The sequence below is a fragment of the Oncorhynchus clarkii genome, chromosome 13, assembly GCF_045791955.1.
Source record: "Oncorhynchus clarkii lewisi isolate Uvic-CL-2024 chromosome 13, UVic_Ocla_1.0, whole genome shotgun sequence".
NCBI classification, from domain to species: domain Eukaryota; kingdom Metazoa; phylum Chordata; class Actinopteri; order Salmoniformes; family Salmonidae; genus Oncorhynchus; species Oncorhynchus clarkii.
The window spans coordinates 23,745,689-23,766,840 of NC_092159.1; the positions used below are offsets into that span (position 1 = coordinate 23,745,689).

General features: G+C 43.8%; 1 protein-coding gene across 1 annotated transcript; it reads right to left on the reverse strand.

Moving 5' to 3' along the window:
• Positions 1 to 3,372: 3,372 nt before the first annotated feature.
• On the reverse strand, positions 3,373 to 20,204 carry LOC139424662 (signal recognition particle 68). Its single transcript, XM_071176715.1, has 16 exons — positions 20,065 to 20,204; positions 19,644 to 19,710; positions 19,397 to 19,525; positions 18,976 to 19,171; positions 18,619 to 18,701; positions 18,232 to 18,341; positions 16,396 to 16,478; positions 15,988 to 16,128; positions 11,015 to 11,113; positions 10,720 to 10,781; positions 10,345 to 10,498; positions 9,241 to 9,335; positions 8,863 to 8,992; positions 8,032 to 8,107; positions 7,779 to 7,831; positions 3,373 to 5,511 (listed from the first exon to the last, which is right to left on the reverse strand). The coding sequence occupies exons 1-16, from the start codon at positions 20,150 to 20,152 to the stop codon at positions 5,284 to 5,286; spliced, it is 1,794 nt and encodes a 597-aa protein (XP_071032816.1). The 5' UTR covers positions 20,153 to 20,204; the 3' UTR covers positions 3,373 to 5,283.
• Between the last annotated feature and the right edge of the window lie 948 nt (positions 20,205 to 21,152).

The window sequence follows — 21,152 nt, forward strand, 5'->3', positions numbered from 1 at the left end:
CTCTCATCAATAGGTTGACCAGAAATCAACAAGGAACAGGATAGAGGCCTAGAATGACTGTTTTTGGGGAGTGATCTAAGACAAGGGACATCTCAACTAGTAGGCCCACTGCAAAATATTTAATCATACAAATACTTCATTCATTGATAATGTCCTTGTTTGCCAAACGGAAGACTTGTACGTTCAGTCACGATGAGGGTTTCTGCTAAGCTTATCAACAATGGGGAACGGAGAGGAATGTGGCTTGGAGACGTCCATTGCAAGAGAGTAAGATTCAGATAGAGCGTACACATTGGTTATATGCTCGGTCCCATTTTCTATCGTGACAAATGGCGATGGAAATTGTGTTTTTTTCAAATAAATGATCATTGCAGAATCATTTTGACGGTCCGCGGGGCACCTGAAGTAATTCTAAATGCTAGGTGGGAGGGCATACAGGTTGACGCCAATTTATGAATGCACAATTTGCCTAAATGGATCATGGGAAAACTTCAACCACTTCATTTGTATTCTACATTCTACCTTGTGGATAAGACCCATTTGAATTGTGAAAGAGTTAGAGAGCTGTGTAACAATAGTCCTAAATTGTTAACTTTCCTTGACTTTAATTTATGACAGCTGGTTTCAAAGGACCGGATAGGTGACAGCATTCCAAGTATATAGGGACATGCCAAGTCCTTTCACTAGATCAGTGTTCTTAAAAGGAAAGAGGAAAGGGAAACCAAATGTCCAGCTGTTTTTAATCGACACAAGACAGTTCAATGGAAACGTACCGTAGCAGGCAATTGTCTCATTTATTTTCTATGCAAACTCAATAAATGTCGTCGTCAAAAGAAATCACTGCTGAAGTTAATGGTAACATAGCTACTGACCCTAACCCATTCCCAACCTTAACCAAACCCTTAATCCTGACCATAATCTTATCCTAATTTTAATCAATTCTAAAATGAAATAATCGGTTTGCACACCAGCCACATCACCTTCATCTTTCCTTTCCCCATGTCATACTGCAAAAGGACATTCAGATGTTTTCTTTGTTGATAGATTCATTCCCCAATTCTTTTTGATGGTCTTTGATTTTGGTTTACTATATATTTTATTTGATCTGTCTAGTTTGCCTTAATTTAATTTAGTTACCTGTTATTTACTTAACTTTTGATGTATTGAATGTTTCATTTGTCTTAGACTATCTAAATTGTTTAAAATTTTATACTGAAAAAATATATGGATCCTTTTATTGAGTTTAAGTTCATACAAGGAAATCAGTCAATTGAAATCAATTCATGACTGGGCAGTGCCACAGCTATGGGTGGGCTTGGGAGGGCATAGGTCTAAGGTACTACATCGCAGTCGCTAGCTGTGCCACTAGAGATCCATTGCAGCCGGCCGTGACCGGGAGACCCATGGGGCGGCACACAATTGGCCCAGCGTCGTCTGGGTTAGGGGAGGGTTTGGTGGTCAGGATTATCCTTGTCCCATTGCGCTCTAGCGACTCCTGTGGCATGGCAGACTGGGAGCATGCACGCCAGGTGTACGACGTTTCCTCTGACAAATTGGTGTGGCTGGTTTCCTGGTTAAGCGGGCATTGTATCAAGAAGCAGTGCGGCTCGGTGGGGTCGTGTTTCGGAGGACCCATGGCCCTCAACCTTCGCCTCTCCCGAGTCCATACGGGAGTTGCAGCGATGGGACAAGACTAACTACCAATTGGATACCAAGAAATTGGGGAGAAAAAGGGGTAAAAAATGTTTTTATTTTTTTATTTAAAAAAATGGGACCAACACTTGACATGTTGCGTTTATATTTTTGTTCAGTATCGACTTATGTACAACCAAATAAAATGACTTTACTCCTGTCAAACAGCCATTGGGCCATTAAAGGAATTATTTGTTTTACTTGATGTCACATGTTCAGTCTGGTTTAACCAAGCTATTATTTGCCCATTGATTGATAATTACCATTACTGTTTTTGCTAATCCTGAGGTGTTTTGGGTAATGCCCATTAGTCTTCCTCAAGAACGGCCATGAGGTGGAAAATATGGCTGCTTTTATCAATGGGCAGGGTTCTCAATTTCTTTATATTTGGGGCAGCAGGTAGCCTAGTGGTTAAAGCGTTGGGCCAGTAATTGAAAAGTTGCTAGATCGAATCCCCGAGCTGACAAGGTAAAAATCTGTCGATCTGCCCCTGAACAAGCCAGTTAACCCACTGTTCCTAGGTGTCATTGTAAATAAGAATTTGTCCTTCATTTTTTACAATTTAGCCAGGTAAGTCAATTAAGATACCACATGACTGTCATAATCACTAGGAAAACTCAGTTGTCATGCTGTTATACCGGTTGTGTGGAGTACAAGGAACACCAGAAGCTGCCAGCCTCAAGGTTCCCATGGCAACACTTTTGCAGTAAGAGTGCATGGGAAAACAAACGTGTGTGTATACAGTGAAGGTGTAATACATCTAGCCTAATACCACATTCATTTAGTACACAAGTAGGATTGTGATTAGCCATTTTATATTGAAGTACATAACCCTGTATAGATATGCATACAGTAGAAGGAAAGTGATTCACCAGACAGCACATCATAATCTACTCATACTGATGATTCCTGATCATGGCCTATTATCACACACAAAATGGCCCATACCACGACGTTAGAATGCATTTGATGGGGTCTGAAGTGTGCGTGGTGGAAGGCACATGCCGTCTCGTGATGACAGAGCCCAGCTGCCAGTTACCGAGAAGGGATCAAGGGAAAAATGTTAAGTGGTGGGAAGACGCTGGTTAGCTTTGAAAGTTATATCTGCCTGGAACAAAAACACACCCAGCACAGGCATCTCATGCTGCTCACACACCCACACCTGACACAAGAGCCTATGATCATGAAACTACACTAATAGACTGTGGGAGTGCCAAAAGCACTACTATAAAACAGTGTGGTTCAAGCCCTGAATGCTGATTGGCTGACAGCCGTGGCATATCAGACCGTATACAACGAGTACAACAACATGTTTATTTTTACTGCTCTAATTAAGTTGGTAACCATTTTATAGAAATAAGGCACCTCAGGGGTTTGTGGTTTATGGCCTACATACAACAGCTTAGGGCTGTATCCGGGCACTCCACATTGCGCCTAAGAACAGCCTTTAGCCGTGGTATATTAGCCGTAAAACACACCCCCTCGTGCCTTATTACTTCATTATAATAGCAAATTTATAAAGTCTGTGTAGTAGAGGTTGTCAATTGAAGCTAAGCTACAGTATAAAGTCAGTATCAGTCAAATTTAAAAAGGTGTGAGTGAAAATGACAAAAAGCCAAGTTATAACATCTTGAAACAAGTTAGAAGTTAGACATGAGAGAAAAAAAGGACAAAGTCTGATCACGTTTGCCGCAAATGTCTCTTTTTAATTAGAAGTCTGGAAAATAATTCATCATGTCACAATTTTCTCTTCAATACTCCACTTAGTTTTCAAATCATGTTTACAGAAATCATTTTTCGGGCATCTTGGGTGACGATGCGTGAAACCATCCCAACATGCATCTGACCCAAATCCTGTTCATTAATACATGACCACATTGGGAAACAAAAAACGCATTGAAATAAGAAGGTACAAGACCTCTATCACCCTGAATTAAAGAGAAAACAAAGACTTAGATTGAAGAGAGGACAGAAGGTAAATTGACAACCTGTAGTGGAGAACACAGTCATCATAGGCAAATGCAAATGTGAGGTCCGTTGAATAGCTAAAGACTGTTGATTACAGAACTGGCTTTGGTACTGGAAAAGCTGAAGAGGTGTCAGGCACTCCAAAAAGGGTGCCGCACCCTCCCATTTAAAATCTGTTGGAATACGAGCTAACTGATACAATGAAGTAGTGTGTACTAAAATACTGTATTTCTAGACATACTAGGGTTGTTTTTTTTTTTTTACAGAAGTTCATGAATGCTGCCTCAGACTTTCGGGGGTGAGGCGAAAAGGAATCCTAAGCAGTCACCTTTGACCCCAAAGGTCATTCTGTCTTTTGTCACACACAGAAGTTACAAATGGTTTAAAAAGTCTATTCATTAGAGAATATAAACACGTTAAGAGTCCTTTCCTGTACCGAATATAAAGTCATTGGCCACTGAACCCCATTGTTGTATAAGGAAATTAACAGGACCATTTCAATCCTGATGTCTAGTCTGACTTTAACTGTCAACCATGCAGAGATGTATTGGTTCCACAACGGCGTGCAGGACAAGACAGACGGATACATATTAAAGTCATAAGAAATTGGAGGCAATACAGAGGTGATAGAATTCTGACAGTAGGACCACGATCAGAAATGAGTGTGTTATTAGACATCACGGCTTGGTCGTGGATTTACCCTGTGGGCTGCATGTATACGGTTTCTCCTGTTTGATAGTGATTGATACAACACTTACTCTCCCTCCTTCCTGTATACTTCTTTTTTTGAATTTTACCCCTTTTTCTCCCCAATTTCGTAGTATCCAATTGTTGTAGTAGCTACTATCTTGTCTCATCGCTACAACTCCCGTACGGGCTCAGGAGAGACGAAGGTTGAAAGTCATGCGTCCTCCGATACACAACCAACCAAGCCGCTGCTTCTTTAACACAGCGCACATCCAACCCGGAAGCCAGCCGCACCAATGCGCCGGAGGAATCACCGTGCACCTGGCCACCTTGGCTAGCGTACACTGCGCCCAGCCCGCCACAGGAGTCGCTGGTGCGCGATGAGACAAGGACACCCCTACCGACCAAGCCCTCCCTAACCCGGGCGACGCTAGGCCAATTGTGCGTCGCCCCACGGACCTCCCGGTCGCGGCCGGTTACGACAGAGCCTGGGCGCGAACCCAGGACTCTGATGGCACAGCTGGCGCTGCAGTACAGCGCCCTTAACCACTGCGCCACCCGGGAGGCCCCTCCCTCCTGTATACTGACATTGAGACTGGGTACATGAAAACGCTTTTAAGAGTTGAAAATGAAAATAATTCAAGATAAGTCAATTGGGTTCGTTTCCCTCTGTAAAAGTGTGTTGGGGGTTGTTGAAGGGAACAAACAAGGCAGGAAACCTCTAGAACATGAAGTCTCAAACTGGTAGATTTCGAAATGGCGCTCTATACCCTACGCAGTGCACTACTTTTGACCAAATTGTCTACTACATAAGGAAACAGGGTGCCATGTCTCCACAGTTCAGATGGATGACAGTTTTCTAGAAACCCACTCAGCCTGTTTATCAATATCTGGTTGCTTCCAACCTGAAGGCCTCACCAAAGCCTGGGACTCGATTTAACTGCCGAAGCCGAAGATGCCCTTGATGTAGCCGGTCAGGCCGCCCTTGCCCTTCTGCTCCACCTTGTCGTCGAGGGGTGGGAAGGCCACGTGGTTGAGTGCCAGGTCAAAGAAGAGGGGCTTACAGGGGATGGGCTGGAAGTCAGGGGGGAACTGGACCAGGTTGGGCTGCTTCCCCACCAGGGTGGGGTCCAGGTGGAAGGTTTCCAGGCGCTCGCACAGAGGCTGGATGGAGAGGGGTGGTAGCCAAAAGGGGTAGGGGTAGACAAATTAGATGGAGAAGAGGGACTGGTAAAAGTAAATGACTTGAACCTGTCATAAGGTTTGACTAGTCTGCCAGCTAGCAGAAAACATACGCTGTGGTTCCAATGCAGGTCATTTTTCATGAACCAGCACTAGGTTCAGTAGTGAACGACTAATACCTGCCATATCGACATGCAGTGCTCATGATAGCAGCATGACATTTCTATAACATATTTAAGAGTGAAACCCAATCCTGTGTGGGATTACCCAATGACATATAAACAAGAAATGCCCGTCAGGACCCTGTCTTTCAAAGATAATTCGTAAAAATCCAAATATCTTCAAAGATCTTCATTGTAAAGGGTTTAAACACTGTTTCCCATGCTTGTTCAATGAACCATAAGCAATTAATGAACATGCAACTGTGGAATGGTCGTTAAGACACTAATAGCTTACAGACAGACGGTAGGCAATTAAAGTCACAGTTATGAAAACTAAGGACACTAAAGAGGCCTTCCTACTGACTCTGAAAAACACAGAAAGATGCCCAGGGTCCCTGCTCATCTGCATGAACATGCCTTAGGCATGCTGCGAGGAGGCATGAGGACTGCAGATGTGGCCAGGGCAAGAAACATCACACCAGCGGGACAGGTACAGTATGGCAACAACAACTGCCCGAGTTACACCAGGAACGCACAATCCCTCCATCAGTGCTCAAACTGTCCGCAATAGGCTGAGAGGGGCTGGACTGAGGGCTTGTAGGCCTGTTGTAAGGCAGGTCCTCACCAGACACCACCGGCAACAATGTCGCCTATGGGCACAAACCCACCAGCGCTGGACCAGACATGACTGGCAAAAAGTGCTCTTCACTGACGAGTCGCGGTTGTGTCTCACCAGGGGTGATGGTCGGATTCGCATTTATCGTCAAAGGAATGAGCATTACACCGAGGCCTGTACTCTGGAGCGGGATCGATTTGGAGGTGGAGGGTCCGTCATGGTCTGGGGCGGTGTGTCACAGCATCATCGGACTGAGCTTGTCATTGCCGGCAATCTCAATGCTGTGCGTTATAGGGAAGACATCCTCCTCCCTCATGTGGTACCCTTCCTGCAGGCACATCCTGACATGACCCTCCAGCATGACAATGCCACCAACCATACTGCTCGTTCTGTGCGTGATTTCCTGCAAGACAGGAATGTCAGTGTTCTGACATACCAGACGTGCCCAATCCCATTGAGCACGTCTGGGACCTGTTGAATCGGAGGGTGAGGGCTAGGGCCGTTCCCTCCAGAAATGTCTGGGAACTTGCAGGTGCCTTGGTGGAAGAGTGGGGTAACATCTCACAGCAAGAACTGGCAAATCCTGTGCAGTCCATGAAGAGGAGATGCACTGAAGTACTTAATGCAGCTGATGGCCACACCAGATACTGACTGTTACTTTTGTTCAGGGACACATTATTCCATTTCTGTTAGTCACATGTCTGTGGAACTTGTTCAGTTTGTGTCTCAGTTGTTGAATCTTATGTTCACACAAATATTTACACATGTTAAGTTTGCTGAAAAAAAACAGTTGACAATGAGAGGACGTTTCTTTTTTTGCTGAGTTTAGCATGTCTGGCAGAGGCCTGATATTTCACCTAAACATTGACGTTTTTCCATGTCAGTCTGCTAGGCAGCATTCCAGCTCTGTCCTGTATTGACTGAGGCAGGTCAGGGAGTGTTCTTTCCCACAGACTGGCCCATGTAAGGCAATGATCTGTGGTAGGCACACTCCTATTCCCAACACTACTTCTTCTCACTACTGCACAACTAACTAACACACAGTAGCGTTCACTACACTTCTCATTCACTCCAACATTATCTGAAAGTAGCCCGGAAAGTGGTCGGGCTGGAACTTGAGAGGTACAGAGGAGTCAGAGTTAATCCAGAACTAAAGTCTCACGTAATTGGTCAGCAGCGAGATTAAGTTCTGGGTCAACGTTAAGAGATCAAGAAATGCTAGAATGAGGGGTGGAACGAGGAGCTCTACCCTCTCTTTGCAAGTTACTTCCGAATGTCCCCTTCCAAAATTCAAAAGATGCTAACACCTGCGAAATCGTGATTTGTTCAAATAACCAGTGACAAAAAACCCAAACACCGTAATTACACGCAGAATGTCTCCACGAGAGATTAGAGTTAGGGCTAAGCACATTGGGGGTAGTTAGCTGTGAGACTTTGTTTTCATGTGGGAGGCTAATTTTGATTGTTCTTACCGTGTTGTCTTTCACCTTCTGCTGAGAGGGTGCTTCAGGAGCATCCTCCGTGTCTAAAATACAAACACACACCCTCAGCTTCATAACACACGCAAAATAAACCAGAGACCACAAGTCTTACAAAACACACACCGGTCAGGTCACAACAATGACAAGTCGAGCAGAAAAGTCAATAAAAAGAAAGTTGCCTAACCAAGGTAAGGGTATTACCCTTTAGAAACAAAATGGCTGCCCTTGCAAGTCAGGTACCCACCTAAGATGGCTGCCGCCTGAAGCGAGTATTTCTCAGCGTTGACCTCTGTGATCAGCTCCTGCACATCAGGCAGATCCTTTAGGCAAGGGAGACAGAAAACATTAGGCCAAGACACTTTTAGACAGTCCCACAGTAGAGTATCATGAATAACACGTATGTTTACCTACCTGCATCCATTTCAATGACAGACACCCCCCACCTCAAAAAGATAATAGAACACCTACTTTGTGGATATTTCATGGTTTAAACTCAGAGCCAATTGATTCTATATCATGAATAGTATTTGACAGACAAAGCTTTTCAACGCATGAGTTGTAGATATAGGTAACAGTCAAAATAATGGAAACACTTGAATAGATGAGGGATACAAAGTATATTGAAAACAGGTGCTACCACACAGTGCCGAGTTAATTATGCTTAGGGTCATGTATAAAAATACTAAGTCCATTATTTCGGCCATCATGGCTATGCCCCCATAGGATGACAATGGCCCCATCCAGGTGGCACGAGTGGTCACTGAACGGGTCGATGAGCATGAAAATGATTTAAACCACGCGTCATGGCCGTCTCAGTCACCAGATCAACCCAATTGAACACTTAAGGGTGATCTGGAGCGGCGTCTGAGACGGCGTTTCCCACCACCACATTATGGAATGTCTCACGGGGGGGAGTTCCAGACACTTGCAGAATCTATGCCACACATTGACGCCGTTGTGACTCGTGTTGCCCCAACGCCCTGTTAAAGAATATGTTGGTGTTTCCTTTATTTTGGCAGTTAGCCTGCATGTTAAAGCAGACGTTTACACACTATCCACAGTCAGTGTCTGATACCTTCAGGCTGTTGTTGAGGCTCTTAGCCTTGGACTGGACCTCCTTGGCGTACTTCAGGACCCGCTCATACAGGACCAGAGCCTCGCTCCACTTCTTCACCAGCACGTACGACTGGGCTATGAAGAAACACCTGGGGGGGAGAGAGAGAAAGCGGGGACGTTAGTGACTGGTGTGTACGCTTCTGTTCTGGCCCGAGGCGGATCAGAAACAGCTAAATGGCAGGGGTCAAGCCAGCAAGTAAGTGTGTGTGATAACACACAGTTCACAACATTTCTTTACTAGCTTATACATCAAGGCTTTGAAGAGACACCTGTGAGAATGCGTGTGTGGACGGTGTGTGCGCGCACAGTGCGTGACCTCCGTGGTGTGAGCTCTGACCTGTAGGCCTTGTAGACCAGCATCTTGAGGGCCACCTCCTTCTGGAACGTGTGATCTTCCTCCAGGCCCTGCAGTGAGGACAGCTCAGCCAGACTCTGTAGAAACAGTCATGAGGCAACATCAACAAGGATAAGCTGACTCACGGGTAGAGGCTTAACCATGGAAATAGAACGAGTCAGAAAGAAACATCCTATTTCTACGGGCTTAATATTAGGGTTGAATGGCGGGCCCCCTCAGACGATCCCGCAGGTGAAGACGTCGGATGTGGAAGTCCTGGGCTGGTTACACGGGGTCTGTGGTTGTGAGGCAGGTTGCCTATACTGACACATTTTCTAAAGTGACGTTGGAGGTGGCTTATGGTAAAGAAATGAAAATTCTAATCTCTGGCAACATCTCTGGTGGACATTCCTGCAGTAAGCATGCCAATTACATGCTCTCTCAAAACTTGAGACATCTGCGGCATTGTGTTGTGTGACAAAACTGAACATTTTAGACTAGCCTTTTATTGTCCGCAGAACAAGGTGCATCTGTGTAATGATCCTGCTGTTTAATCAGCTTCTTGATCTACCACACCTGTCGGGTGGATGTTCGGCCAAATGCTCACTTACAGAGATGTAAACAAACTTGTACTCAAAATGTGAGAGAAATAAGCTTGTTGTGCATATGGAACATTTCTGGGATCTTTTATTTAAGCTCATGAAACCACTTTACATGTTGCGTTTATATTTCTGTTCAGTATAGTTTCTGGACTTGACCCTGGGTATGCTGAGTAAATAGAGGTATTTGAACTTTCTCCAACTCCAAGAATGGTTTGGATGTTTTGTGGTTATGAAGCAGGAAAATATCAAACCATTCAGTTTCACTATCAATTAGTGTAACGTTATGAGATGACAAGGACAGACATTTGGAACGTGCCAGACATAATGTTACACCGTGTTGTGTTATCAGAGGTGTATTCATTAGTGCACACAACAGCAAAACATTTTTCAACAGAAAAACAAAAAAAAAGGTTTTTATTGGACGACCTCGGGTAGTACTGCCCTGTTTTACTCGGTTTCCTTCCGTTTTGTGGCTACTGAATACGACCCAGGTGTGTGTTTGTACCTGGAGGATGATGTCGTAGAGACGGATAAGGTCCTGGGGGCGAGGGCCCCTTTTGTTCTCATCCGTCTGCGGCTCCTTCAGCTTGGCCTGCAGCATGTGGGCCATGCTCTCGTTCCTCTTCACCACCGTCCACAGCTTGATGTAGGTCAGGTAGCTATGGAGGGACACACACAAACACAAACACAGGTCAAAGACTGATCCCATGTACAGATAGGCTCTTATTTCATATTTGCTTGCATTTCTCATCTTCTCAAAACGCATTGGAGAAGACAGTCTGAGGGGAGGGACATTCTCCAATACAGTTGAGGATGCAGTGAGGAGATCGGGTCGCCTCGCATCCTCTGACAAAATGTCAGACAGAATGACCTCTCTTACCTGTGCAGGAACTGCAGGTTGGACACCTTTCCACTGGCTTCATCAGATCTCTCTCGCTGCTTCTGCAGAGTTGAGAAGTCAGGGAGCATTTAGCCATAGACAGATTGTACCAGACCCTGTCACTGTCCTTCACCCTCCTACTCACGCTACTGTTTATCCTATGAACTTTACTAAGTCAGGTCAGTAAACCCAAGTATCAATGTGAACCCCGGTCAGTTCGTAACCCTAACGGTCATGTGTGTAACTTCAAATGTATCAGTCTGTAACTCTTACAGTGTCAGTCAGTCATACTTACCGCTTCAGTTTTCAGCTCCTCTCTCACCGCCTGGATGGTGTCTCGGCACTCGGCTAGTAGGGTCTCGTACAGACGTTCCTTGGTCTCCTCATTGGCTGCCTGTGGGGGACAAATGGTGATCCAGAAGAAATATGACATACAATATAAATTAATATTTCCATATATACCTCCCCTGATCTTCTCCAATGTGTATTGAGAAGGACATGAGGATAGAGGACGTGAGGCATAAGCAAGAGAGATCTTCCCTATCCCTGTGCTGCGGAAATACCTACGGCAGCATTTTACTCACACGCGTGCTCATACTTGAAATGGTTGCCTGTTAGAGCCTTGCTTACGGTACCAATCAGATTAAATCATGCAAATATTAGTGTAAAAGTAGGTCTTGGGGTAAGGCTGTGACTGGGAGAGAGAAGTATGCAGCAGAGCAGGTTGCTGTAGACATTCCTGTAGAAGGTACATTCCTAGAGTTACTGTAGCTCAGGACCGATGTGAAAGAGAAGCCTTGTTCTTCATTCATTGTCACCCAAGATGTAACACAGGCTTATTGTGTACGTTACAGTAGACTAACTTGCAGGTTTGGGAGGCAGCCAAGTGTTGTGGTTTAGATTGACATTTTTACATAAACAGTCGTTTTAGAAGACGAGTCAGAAAGATTAAAAGTATCGTCAATGACTCATATGTCCTAGTAGTGACCATGTTAAATAAAAAAATTGCTAATAAAATATGTTTGTTATTATATTCACCTGCTGACTAATGATTGCTTGTGTTTTTGTCAGCTAAAGAGAAGACACTGGCGAATCCTCTGAGATTTACTATGTCTCAAGCATTCATCCGAGGATAAGATGCCTCAAAATGATTTAAGTGCTAAAACATGGCGGGGAATGATTGGGAGCGTTCTACTTAACAATTGACAATTCTACCACTTTTTAACCTCCAATTCCTTATCTCCAGCACCATACCAGTGTCTACATATTTGAAAACGGCACATTTATATGGATGTGCTTAAAAATATAAAAATATCCTAAAAAATGCGTACCCTTCAGCACGTTTCCATCCAGTTATGCAGGTAAAGTAACTGTATAAATATATATATTTTTAAAATCACAACACCTGTGTTGAAACCGATGATGGTTTCAGTACAATTTTATATATGCTGGAAGATAGTGTTCATTTGACATGGTGGGATCTTTTTGTGTCTGTAAAATTAATTGTGTGAGAAATGGTGGCGGAAACTCCTTAAAATGCACAAATATTGACATTGTAATCATTATACTGGAGTCACGAGATGATATGGTGTGTGGTCGTCCCACGACAACTCCGGGAAACCATGCAGTTTAGTAAGCTAGGCAGTTTAAATCATTTCCGATGAATTTCACAGGGTGGTGAAAGTGCACTGTGATGTTGATGCACCTTTCCAATAAATTGAGGGACTTATTCTGGCGACATGCTGATCGATGCTCGACTGCCATTTGACAATAAAGATATTTGAGCTCTTAATTGCATCATGTTAAGTAGCCTACCCGCACTGCTAGGCTTGGGCGGTATACCGGTTAGACAGTGTACCGGGGTATTTCGACATACCGGCGGTATGATTTGAACACCGGTCAAAAGAAAAAGCGAACCAAATGCATCTGCCGGAGATCTTAGCTGGACATAATTTGGACACATCTTAGATTTCGTTTTAAAACAGGGGCATAGCACGCACCCGCACACATTGTTTAAATGTTTATTATGTGTACGAGGGTGCACGCTACGCCCCTGCTTAGAACAACTATTAGAACGCTACGGGCTGTAGCTATGCATTTGGTTTGCTAACTTGACATCTGGCGGCTAGATGTAAAGATCACGCTTCTGGTTTACAGCACAGACATTCAATCCTTTCCGTGATCAACATCCTCGTTGCCTAAATTGTTGTGCGAAAAAAAAAGTCTAACTACTTAAACTTTTTTAAATATTTTGCGCCGCTTGTGTGCACTTCCGTGAATACCGTATACCCCGGTAAGGTACAGAAACAGTAGGACTATGAAAATCTGGATTACGCCCAACCCGACGCAGTGTATCTGACCAGAGTAAGGACATTTGCTATTTAACGCAACAGTTTGAGACAGTTGAAAATGTGATGGAAACACATTTAACTTTCAACATTGTTCCTGGTACATGAACGTAAGAGAGAAAGTACATTGTGTGCATTACATCGTCACACACTGATTTTTCAAAGTCTGTTTTGTGGATTTTGGAATATCCGCATCAAATTCTGTCGCCAATTGGATGGAAACCTACCGTGGATAAAAAAAATAATCATTTAACAAGTTTCTAGCCAGAGGGACGGCATTTTCTTGCTCCCCACGTCACCATGAATCTGGGTTTGAAAATCACTGTTTTTCAAATGTAACGTTTAATGTCATCGGGTAGAATGTGTTAACATAATATATTTTTCTACAAAAAGTAGAAATCCACCATTTTCACATATGTAAATGTTACTGTGTTGGAGATAATGAAAATGAAAAGCTGTGAGCGTTGCCATTTAACACAAATTCGTAGTGGGCAGACAATGAAGTAACATTCACTCCTATCCATCCAGCATGTAGGGAGGGTGTCTTGTGGTGACACACAAACCAGTGCCACCACCCTGGCAAAGCCTAGCCCCTAAAAGGACTGGGAGAACCAGTCTGGTGTCTTCTGTGCTTTCAGAGAGAGAGGGATGGCGCATCCTTCTTCAGTGTGTCCCCTAGGGCTTGCGCATGGCCTTAAATGGCAGTTCCGTTGGAATGGTTGAGGGCTTCCTCACGTACCCAGACAAATGTAACCCACAGAAGTCCTTTGGAGGAAGGAATGTTGACAGATACAAATGTCAAATATAAAAAGCAGAAATGAGAAATAATAAAATAGTTGCCATATGACATTTTGACCTTACCTAGGCCTCCCTTTAAGATTCCATAATGTTTCATTTGTGTGCTACAAAGCAAAAACATATGTCAAATGAAGCTCTACCGCTTGCTCTGAAATAGTATTTTAATGTTCATACATTTATGAATATTGAAATATAGAAACATGAATATTGAAATGTTTAGATATTCTATATAAAGTGTTGAACATAATATACTCCACAGGCATATCAGAGTGGGATCAATGCTACTTTTAGAGTTTGTAAGCATTACCAACATAGTGAATGTGAAAATGGATTCAAAATTGTCACTCTACTGGTGATTTGCAGGATGTGCAATGACACAAGTAAAAGGAGGGTTGTGATTGGTTACATTGTCTACTATAGCAATTTCTCTGTATAAAATGGGCCATAACTTTAGACAACTGAGGTAGATAAAAGGGGAGTGTAGAAGTAGAGGCAGCCATAGGGGGGAAGGTATTACAGTCCAACTGGTTCTGAACCCTTGTGTTCCTCACATCAAAATGGTACCTTCCCATAAACGTAACAGAATCATTGACTGACATGTCAATTATAGATCAAAGTGCATGAAATGTTAACCCTCAACTCAAAAAGAAAATTTGGATACAACTGGTTGTGGACAGGTATGAGGGTAATTTATGACCAGACCCAAATTCAGCCTTACTTCAAAAGTGTAAGCACAACAATTACATGTAATGCTACATCTAACAGAAACTATGGTCCCACTCCCAAACTGATAACCATTTCGCTCCGATGCTAGTCTGTCCATAGACACTAGGGCTGATGGGTGTAGCCATGTGAGTTGCTATGCATGGAATGCAGTTTGACAGCACGAGCGGCAGCATGCCAGAGCCAAGTGCAGGTGGGTGTGACTGGTGTGGCCGCAGGGTGGAAGAGGAAGGTCGACCGACAGGGAAGGTAAGAAGAGTCTGACGAGAGACACCTGTCAGTGAGCTGTAGTGGAGCGAACGCCACCTACTGAGACCCAGGGTGAACGACACGAGACGATAGCCACCGTTGGGACTCCCGACCTGCCTTTAGGGTAACCTCTCACTACAGACTGGTTGATAACAGCTTGATACTGCTAAAGAAAGAGCACCGACTAGGCTGCGCCACTAAACTCCTGTTCACAAACAGATTCTCGAGTTCATAAGACATCCTTGTTCACTAGGCTCATAAGTTTGCTACTGGCCCCATAGCTATGTCACACTAGCCCATAATGAAGCAGGGGTGTCCAAGCAGAACAGCAAAACCCTTTTCAGGGCTTGACATTAACGTTAAGCCACTTGTCAGTTGGACAGTTTCTTGACTTGTCTGAAAGCTCAAGTTACTGGTCCCCCCCCCAAACAAAAAAGGCATGTAACACAGTAAGCCAAAAAAAGGTGACTGATAAGCATGTCGGAAGAGGCAAAGAACGTTAGTAGGGTTTAACAGAATTTCCCTCACTAGTCTGTTGTCTATCATTCTTTTATAGGCTACATGCTGCCATGTCTCCATCGCTCTCGGGCAACGGCCCACTTGCACACAGGTAATGCACATGTTTTTCTGACCGTACAAACCCTGTTTGCTGACCAAAAACAACTGGGCAAATAACTCACTAGCTAGCAAGGAATAAACAAATGCTCACAGGGTGATCTCAAAAAGTGCACCTTGCAACCGCGGGTGATTGAAAGACCGCTCGTGCCTGTCAACGCAATACAATATTTCTACTCAGATGCTCTCTGCAGAGATCGGGAAAACAGTGCGCGAGACAACACATCTAGAAGACGCTTAGATTCAATTCGAATATGAGCAATTGTTTGACGTGCAAATTATTTGTCCAGTCGGACAACAAATCTATATTCTGCTTGTCCGACTTGCTGTTGTTGCTTGTCCCAGACAAGAGGACAAGCGTTAATGTCGAGCCCTCCTTTTAACACTTCCATGCTGACCTGAATCGTACTGTGCCGGCTCTGATATTTTATTTTCCTTTCTAGCAACTGCGGTGGATGCGAAACCAGAACAGTCAAGTTCTGCTTTGGCTCATCCAGTGTGATAATGGGACTAGTCCCCTGGTAAGGTCACTGACCTGGGCGATGGCAGCCTCGTTGTCTCCCAGGCCCAGCAGGAAGATGCGGGCCTTGTCGATCTTGACGGGCACCGTTCGGCCTCGCCACTCCACCTCGCTCATGGTGGCTGCCTGCTTGGCTCTCGTCTGTGTGATCAGGGCCTGGAACAATACCATAATCATTCAACAGTATGCTACATAAGACAGGTCTGTTCCAACATCCACACTAGCCTACTACTGATAAAGACAGCAATGTCTTGGGCCTGCATTCTAAGTGGTATAACAGTATGGACAATGGAACAAAGTGATTCTCTCTGCACTAACAAGTAAAATATAGATGTAGGGACAGATGTATGGCCCTACTTTCCAGTAGTAAATTAGTAGTTACCATGCATGTGTTTTACAGTGAGAGGGACACCACACACTGACCTCCAGTTTCTCGGCCATCATGCCCCCTCCTCCTCCTGCACTCAGCCTCATCTGCATCAACTCATTCATGGCGTTCTGGTCACCTGGAGTCAGAGGGGAGTAGGGTTGTTCAGGACCAGTCAAATGAACATGAATGAGTTGTGTGTGTGTGTGTGTGTGTGTGTGTGTGTGGGAAAGAGAGAAGCAGTAGAATGCATATACTTCCATTCAAAAGTTTGGGGTCACTTAAAAATGTCCTTGTTTTCCATGAATACATACATGAAATGAGTTGCAAAATTAATAGGAAATATAGTCAAGACGTTGACATGGTGACAAATAATGATTGTGTCCTTCAAACTTTGCTTTCGTCAAAGAATCCTCTATTTGCAGCAATTACAGCCTTGCAGACCTTTGGCATTCTACATTTGTTGAGGTAATCTGAAGAGATTTCGCACCATGCTTCCTGAAGCACCTCTCACAAGTTGGAATGGCTTGAAGGGCACTTCTTACATACCATACGGTCAAGCTGCTCCCACAACCACTCAATAGGGTTGAGATCTGGTGACTGTGCTGGCAACTCCATTATAGACAGAATAACAGCTGACTGCTTCTTCCCTAAATAGTTACTGCATAGTTTGGAGCTGTGCTTTGGGTCATTGTCCTGCTGTAGGAGGAAATTGGCTCCAATTAAGCGCTGTCCACAGGGTATGGCATGGCGTTGCAAAATGGAGTGATAGCCTTCCTTCTTCAAGATCCATTTTACCCTTTGCAAATCTCCCACTTTATCACCACCAAAGCACCCCCAGACCATCACATTGCCTCCACCATTATTGACAGATGGCATCAAGTACTCCTCCAGCTTCTTTTCTGCGTCTCACAAATGATCCGAACACCTCAAACTTAGATTTGCCTTTCCGTAATACACACCCCCCCCCCCCCCAATCTTCCTCTGTCCTGTGTCTGTTCTTTTGCCCATCTTAACCTTTTCTTTTTATTAGCCAGTCAGATACAGCTTCTTTTTTTTGCAACTCTGCCTAGAAGGCCAGTATCCCAGAGTTGCCTCTTCACTGTTGACGTTGAGACTGGTGTTTTGCGGGTACTATTTAATGAAGCTGCCAGTTGAGGACTTGCGTCTGTTTCTCAAACTAGACACTAATGTACTTGTCTTCTTGCTCAGTTGTGCACCAGGGCCTCCCACTCTCTATTCTGGATAGAGACAGTTTGCGCTGTTCTGTGAAGGGAGTAGTACACAGCGCTGTACAAGATCTTCAGTTTCTTGGCAATATCTCATGGAATAGCCTTCATTTCTAAGAACAAGAATACTGACGAGTTTCAGAAGAAAGTTTTGTTTCAGGCCATTTTGAGCCTGTAATCGAACCCACAAATACTGATGCTCCAGATACACAACTACTCTAAAGGCCAGTTAAATTGCTTCTTTAACGAGAACAACAGTTTTCAGCTGTGTTAACATAACCCTTTTGCAATTTTCTAAATGATCAAATAGTCCTTTAAAATGATGAACTTGGATTAGCTAACAACGTGCCATTGGAACACAGGAGTGATGGTTGCTGATAATGGTACTCTGTATGCCTATGTAGATATTCCCCCCCAAAAATACATTTTTTTTTTTTAGCTACAATAGTTTTACAACATTAACAATGTCTATAGTGTATTTCTGATAAATGTGATGCTATTTTAATGGTTTAAAAAAGTGTTTTTCTTAAAAAAATGACATTTCTAAGTGACCCCAAACTTTTGAACGGAGGTGTATGTGATTCTCTCGATATGAGAGGTGTGAATGCAAATGAAAGTGCAATCCACTGTCAATCTGAGTGACGGGATGCATGTGTCGCCTACCTATGTTGTAAGCACAATAACGGATGTTGGGTGAGATCTCCTCCACACGCTGGTGATACAGCACTGCCAGCTCCTCCGTAAAGGCACTGGCCAGCTTCTCATAGATGGTCCTGAGAGAGGTTACAATACTATCGTTCACAAGTAGCAAGATGGTGGTCCGAGAACACAGCTATCTGCTGAATGTGTTTGGATATGTTAAGCACACGTCTACACGTTGGTACATCTTGTAAACAGACAACTTGACATCTGTCAACATACAATGTAGCCTACATTCTTGAGGCCTCATTTGCCCCATGTGAAATTATCTTAATATGCTAGATCAAAAGCTCAGCAATCAAAAAAGGGCCACACCACAGCCTTTAGGTAGCATAGTAGGGTCAGACTCACTTGCACTTGTTGAAGGCCTCCATGGCAGCCTTCCACTCCTGCAGCTCAAAGCGCACCATGCCACTCAGGTAGGAGGTGTAGGCCTGCAAACAAGTTGCATTCATTATTATTAATTCAGAGGTCATCAGCAGCTATTTCCGCTAGGTTAGAAAGACAGGGCCCTGAGGCGCTCTTTCCTCAAGGACACGCCCAGCTGCCTAGACTGTTGGTTCCTCAACTGATAAATATTTGTCTTTAAATATTAGTTTCAGTTAAATTGTTACTTCACTTACGCAGAATTTGAACCACATGTTGAAGTAAATGAAGGTGAAACAATAGGGAAAGTCACTGACTCTCCAGGTCAGGGCATTAGCCTACCTGTGCTTCCAGTTTGGTCTTGGCATCCACACGAGGGCTCTCACACAGCTTTTCCAGCCTCTCTCCATGTTTGGCAGCCTTCCGCAGGCGGGACAGCAGGTGGAAGCGCTTGCGGGGCTCTGTGTTGGCCTCCTGCTTCAGCTGCATGGCGTAGCTCCACGCCCGCTCAGCCTCCATTAGTACCAGCAGTAGATACCTAAAAAGAGGATTTGTTATATTCAAGGGACTTGGACCAACTTTAGTGCTGGCTGCTATTTTGGCGCCTCTCTGGGCACTCCATGCATTATGAGTATTTTGATTGTAGTTCTAGAACCAAATGATGGTTGCTGGCAGCTTTCATGCACATTATGCATGAAGTATTTGGATTGTAAATCCAGTTGTACTTTAATACTGTTGTAAGAACGGGATCGGGTGCTATTACCTGTTGTCAGAGTACCGGTTGTCAGAGAGCATCTCGACAGTCACTTTCTTCCCAGTGAACTTGTGCCTGTTGCCACACTTGAAGCCCAGGGTCTTGCGCAGACGACGCAAGCGCCGGGAGCAGTATCCCCTAGGACAGAGAGAAAGAGATGGGTGAATTTTACAGTGTGAAACTATGAGCCAACATAAGGTATGGTCTATGAATGTCAAACTCCCATTCGCTGCTATAGTCCAGTCCTCAATCTCACCTGTATCTTTGATAATCCCCGTGTCGCAAGCCATGTTGTTGCTGGGAATCCTTGATGATCTGGAGAACTGCAAGTCTGCGTTAAGGGCCAGTCTACTACATTCACACAGGAACCTATAGCTAGCTAACGTTACATACACAGTGGCGCATGAGAAAAGATCACAGTAAATATACTTTAGAAGTGGATTTGCATTATGTGATGATGTAGCAGGTTGACAATGTTAATTTACTTAAACATTATTTTAGCAATATTCTAATGAAAACATCTGTAAACCGCTTTTCTAAGGACACGTAGCGCTAGCCTTCCGGCATCACGTTAGCTAACTAACGTTAGTTAGGCAAGCCCACCTCCACCAAAAAATACTGGTGTCGCAAAATTACATATTGGTCCCGGCTCAGCTTTATAGCTTTAGAAAGGATACTCTCCAGTCCTATTCCATCTTCCGTTGTATTTTCTTTATTCTCATCCATAGGCAATATTTTTCCTTCATTTTGCTTGTCTAAGGCCATTTTTCTGCTAGCAGCACACGTCCAAACTGACCCGAAGAAATGCACCGGAAGTAAACTCAAGCGTCAGCGTCATCATACCTTTTTATGCAATTCTTGCCATGTTTACACATGACACGCAACACTAGTGAAGCACATAATTCAAAACAGTTCAACAACACGTAAAAATGTTTTATACTAAAACATAAACGCAACACTTAAGTGTTATTCCCATGTTTCATGAGCTGAAATAAAATATCCTAGAAAGTTTCCATACGCACAAATCGCAAAAAAAACAAAACAACTGCACACATTAGTTTACATCCCTGTTAGTGAGCATTTTATCCTTTGCCAAGATAATGCATACACCATCTTCGTCTTCTGAGTTTAACAGCAGGTGGGATCCAATATACTGCATTACCGCCCCCAACTGGACTATAATATAAATCCATTTGAATTGTTTTATTTTATTTAACTAAGTCAGTTAAGAACAAATTGTTATTTACAATGACAGCCTAGGAACAGTGCCTTGTTTAGGGGCAGAACAACAGATTTTTACCTTGTCAGCTCGGGGATTCAAACTCGCAACCTTTTTGGTTACTGGCCCAATGCTTTAACCACTAGGCTACCTGCCACACATACACACACAAAAAATAATAATTCAAAACTAGTCATACATTCATTAAAACGCCACTACCCAATTCCACTACTTTGACCCTATCTACTCCCGCACCATGCTAATGGCCTGGGAGGACGGAACACCACCACTCAACACACCCTGTAACTCTCCTGAAGTAAAAAATAAATAAATAAAACTATTCTAAAGTCAAATCTGGCATACCCAAATACTTCTCTACAGCTGCTACCACATCTGTTTTCTGTGATTGACATTTCATTTCAGCGGTACAGTTGATTGAAGTACATTGCTATGAAGTACATTGCTACATTGCTTTGAAGTCAACCTTACTGAAGCACGTCACTCGTTGGCCTATCCCTCTGTGCTGACACAGATCTACTACTCAAA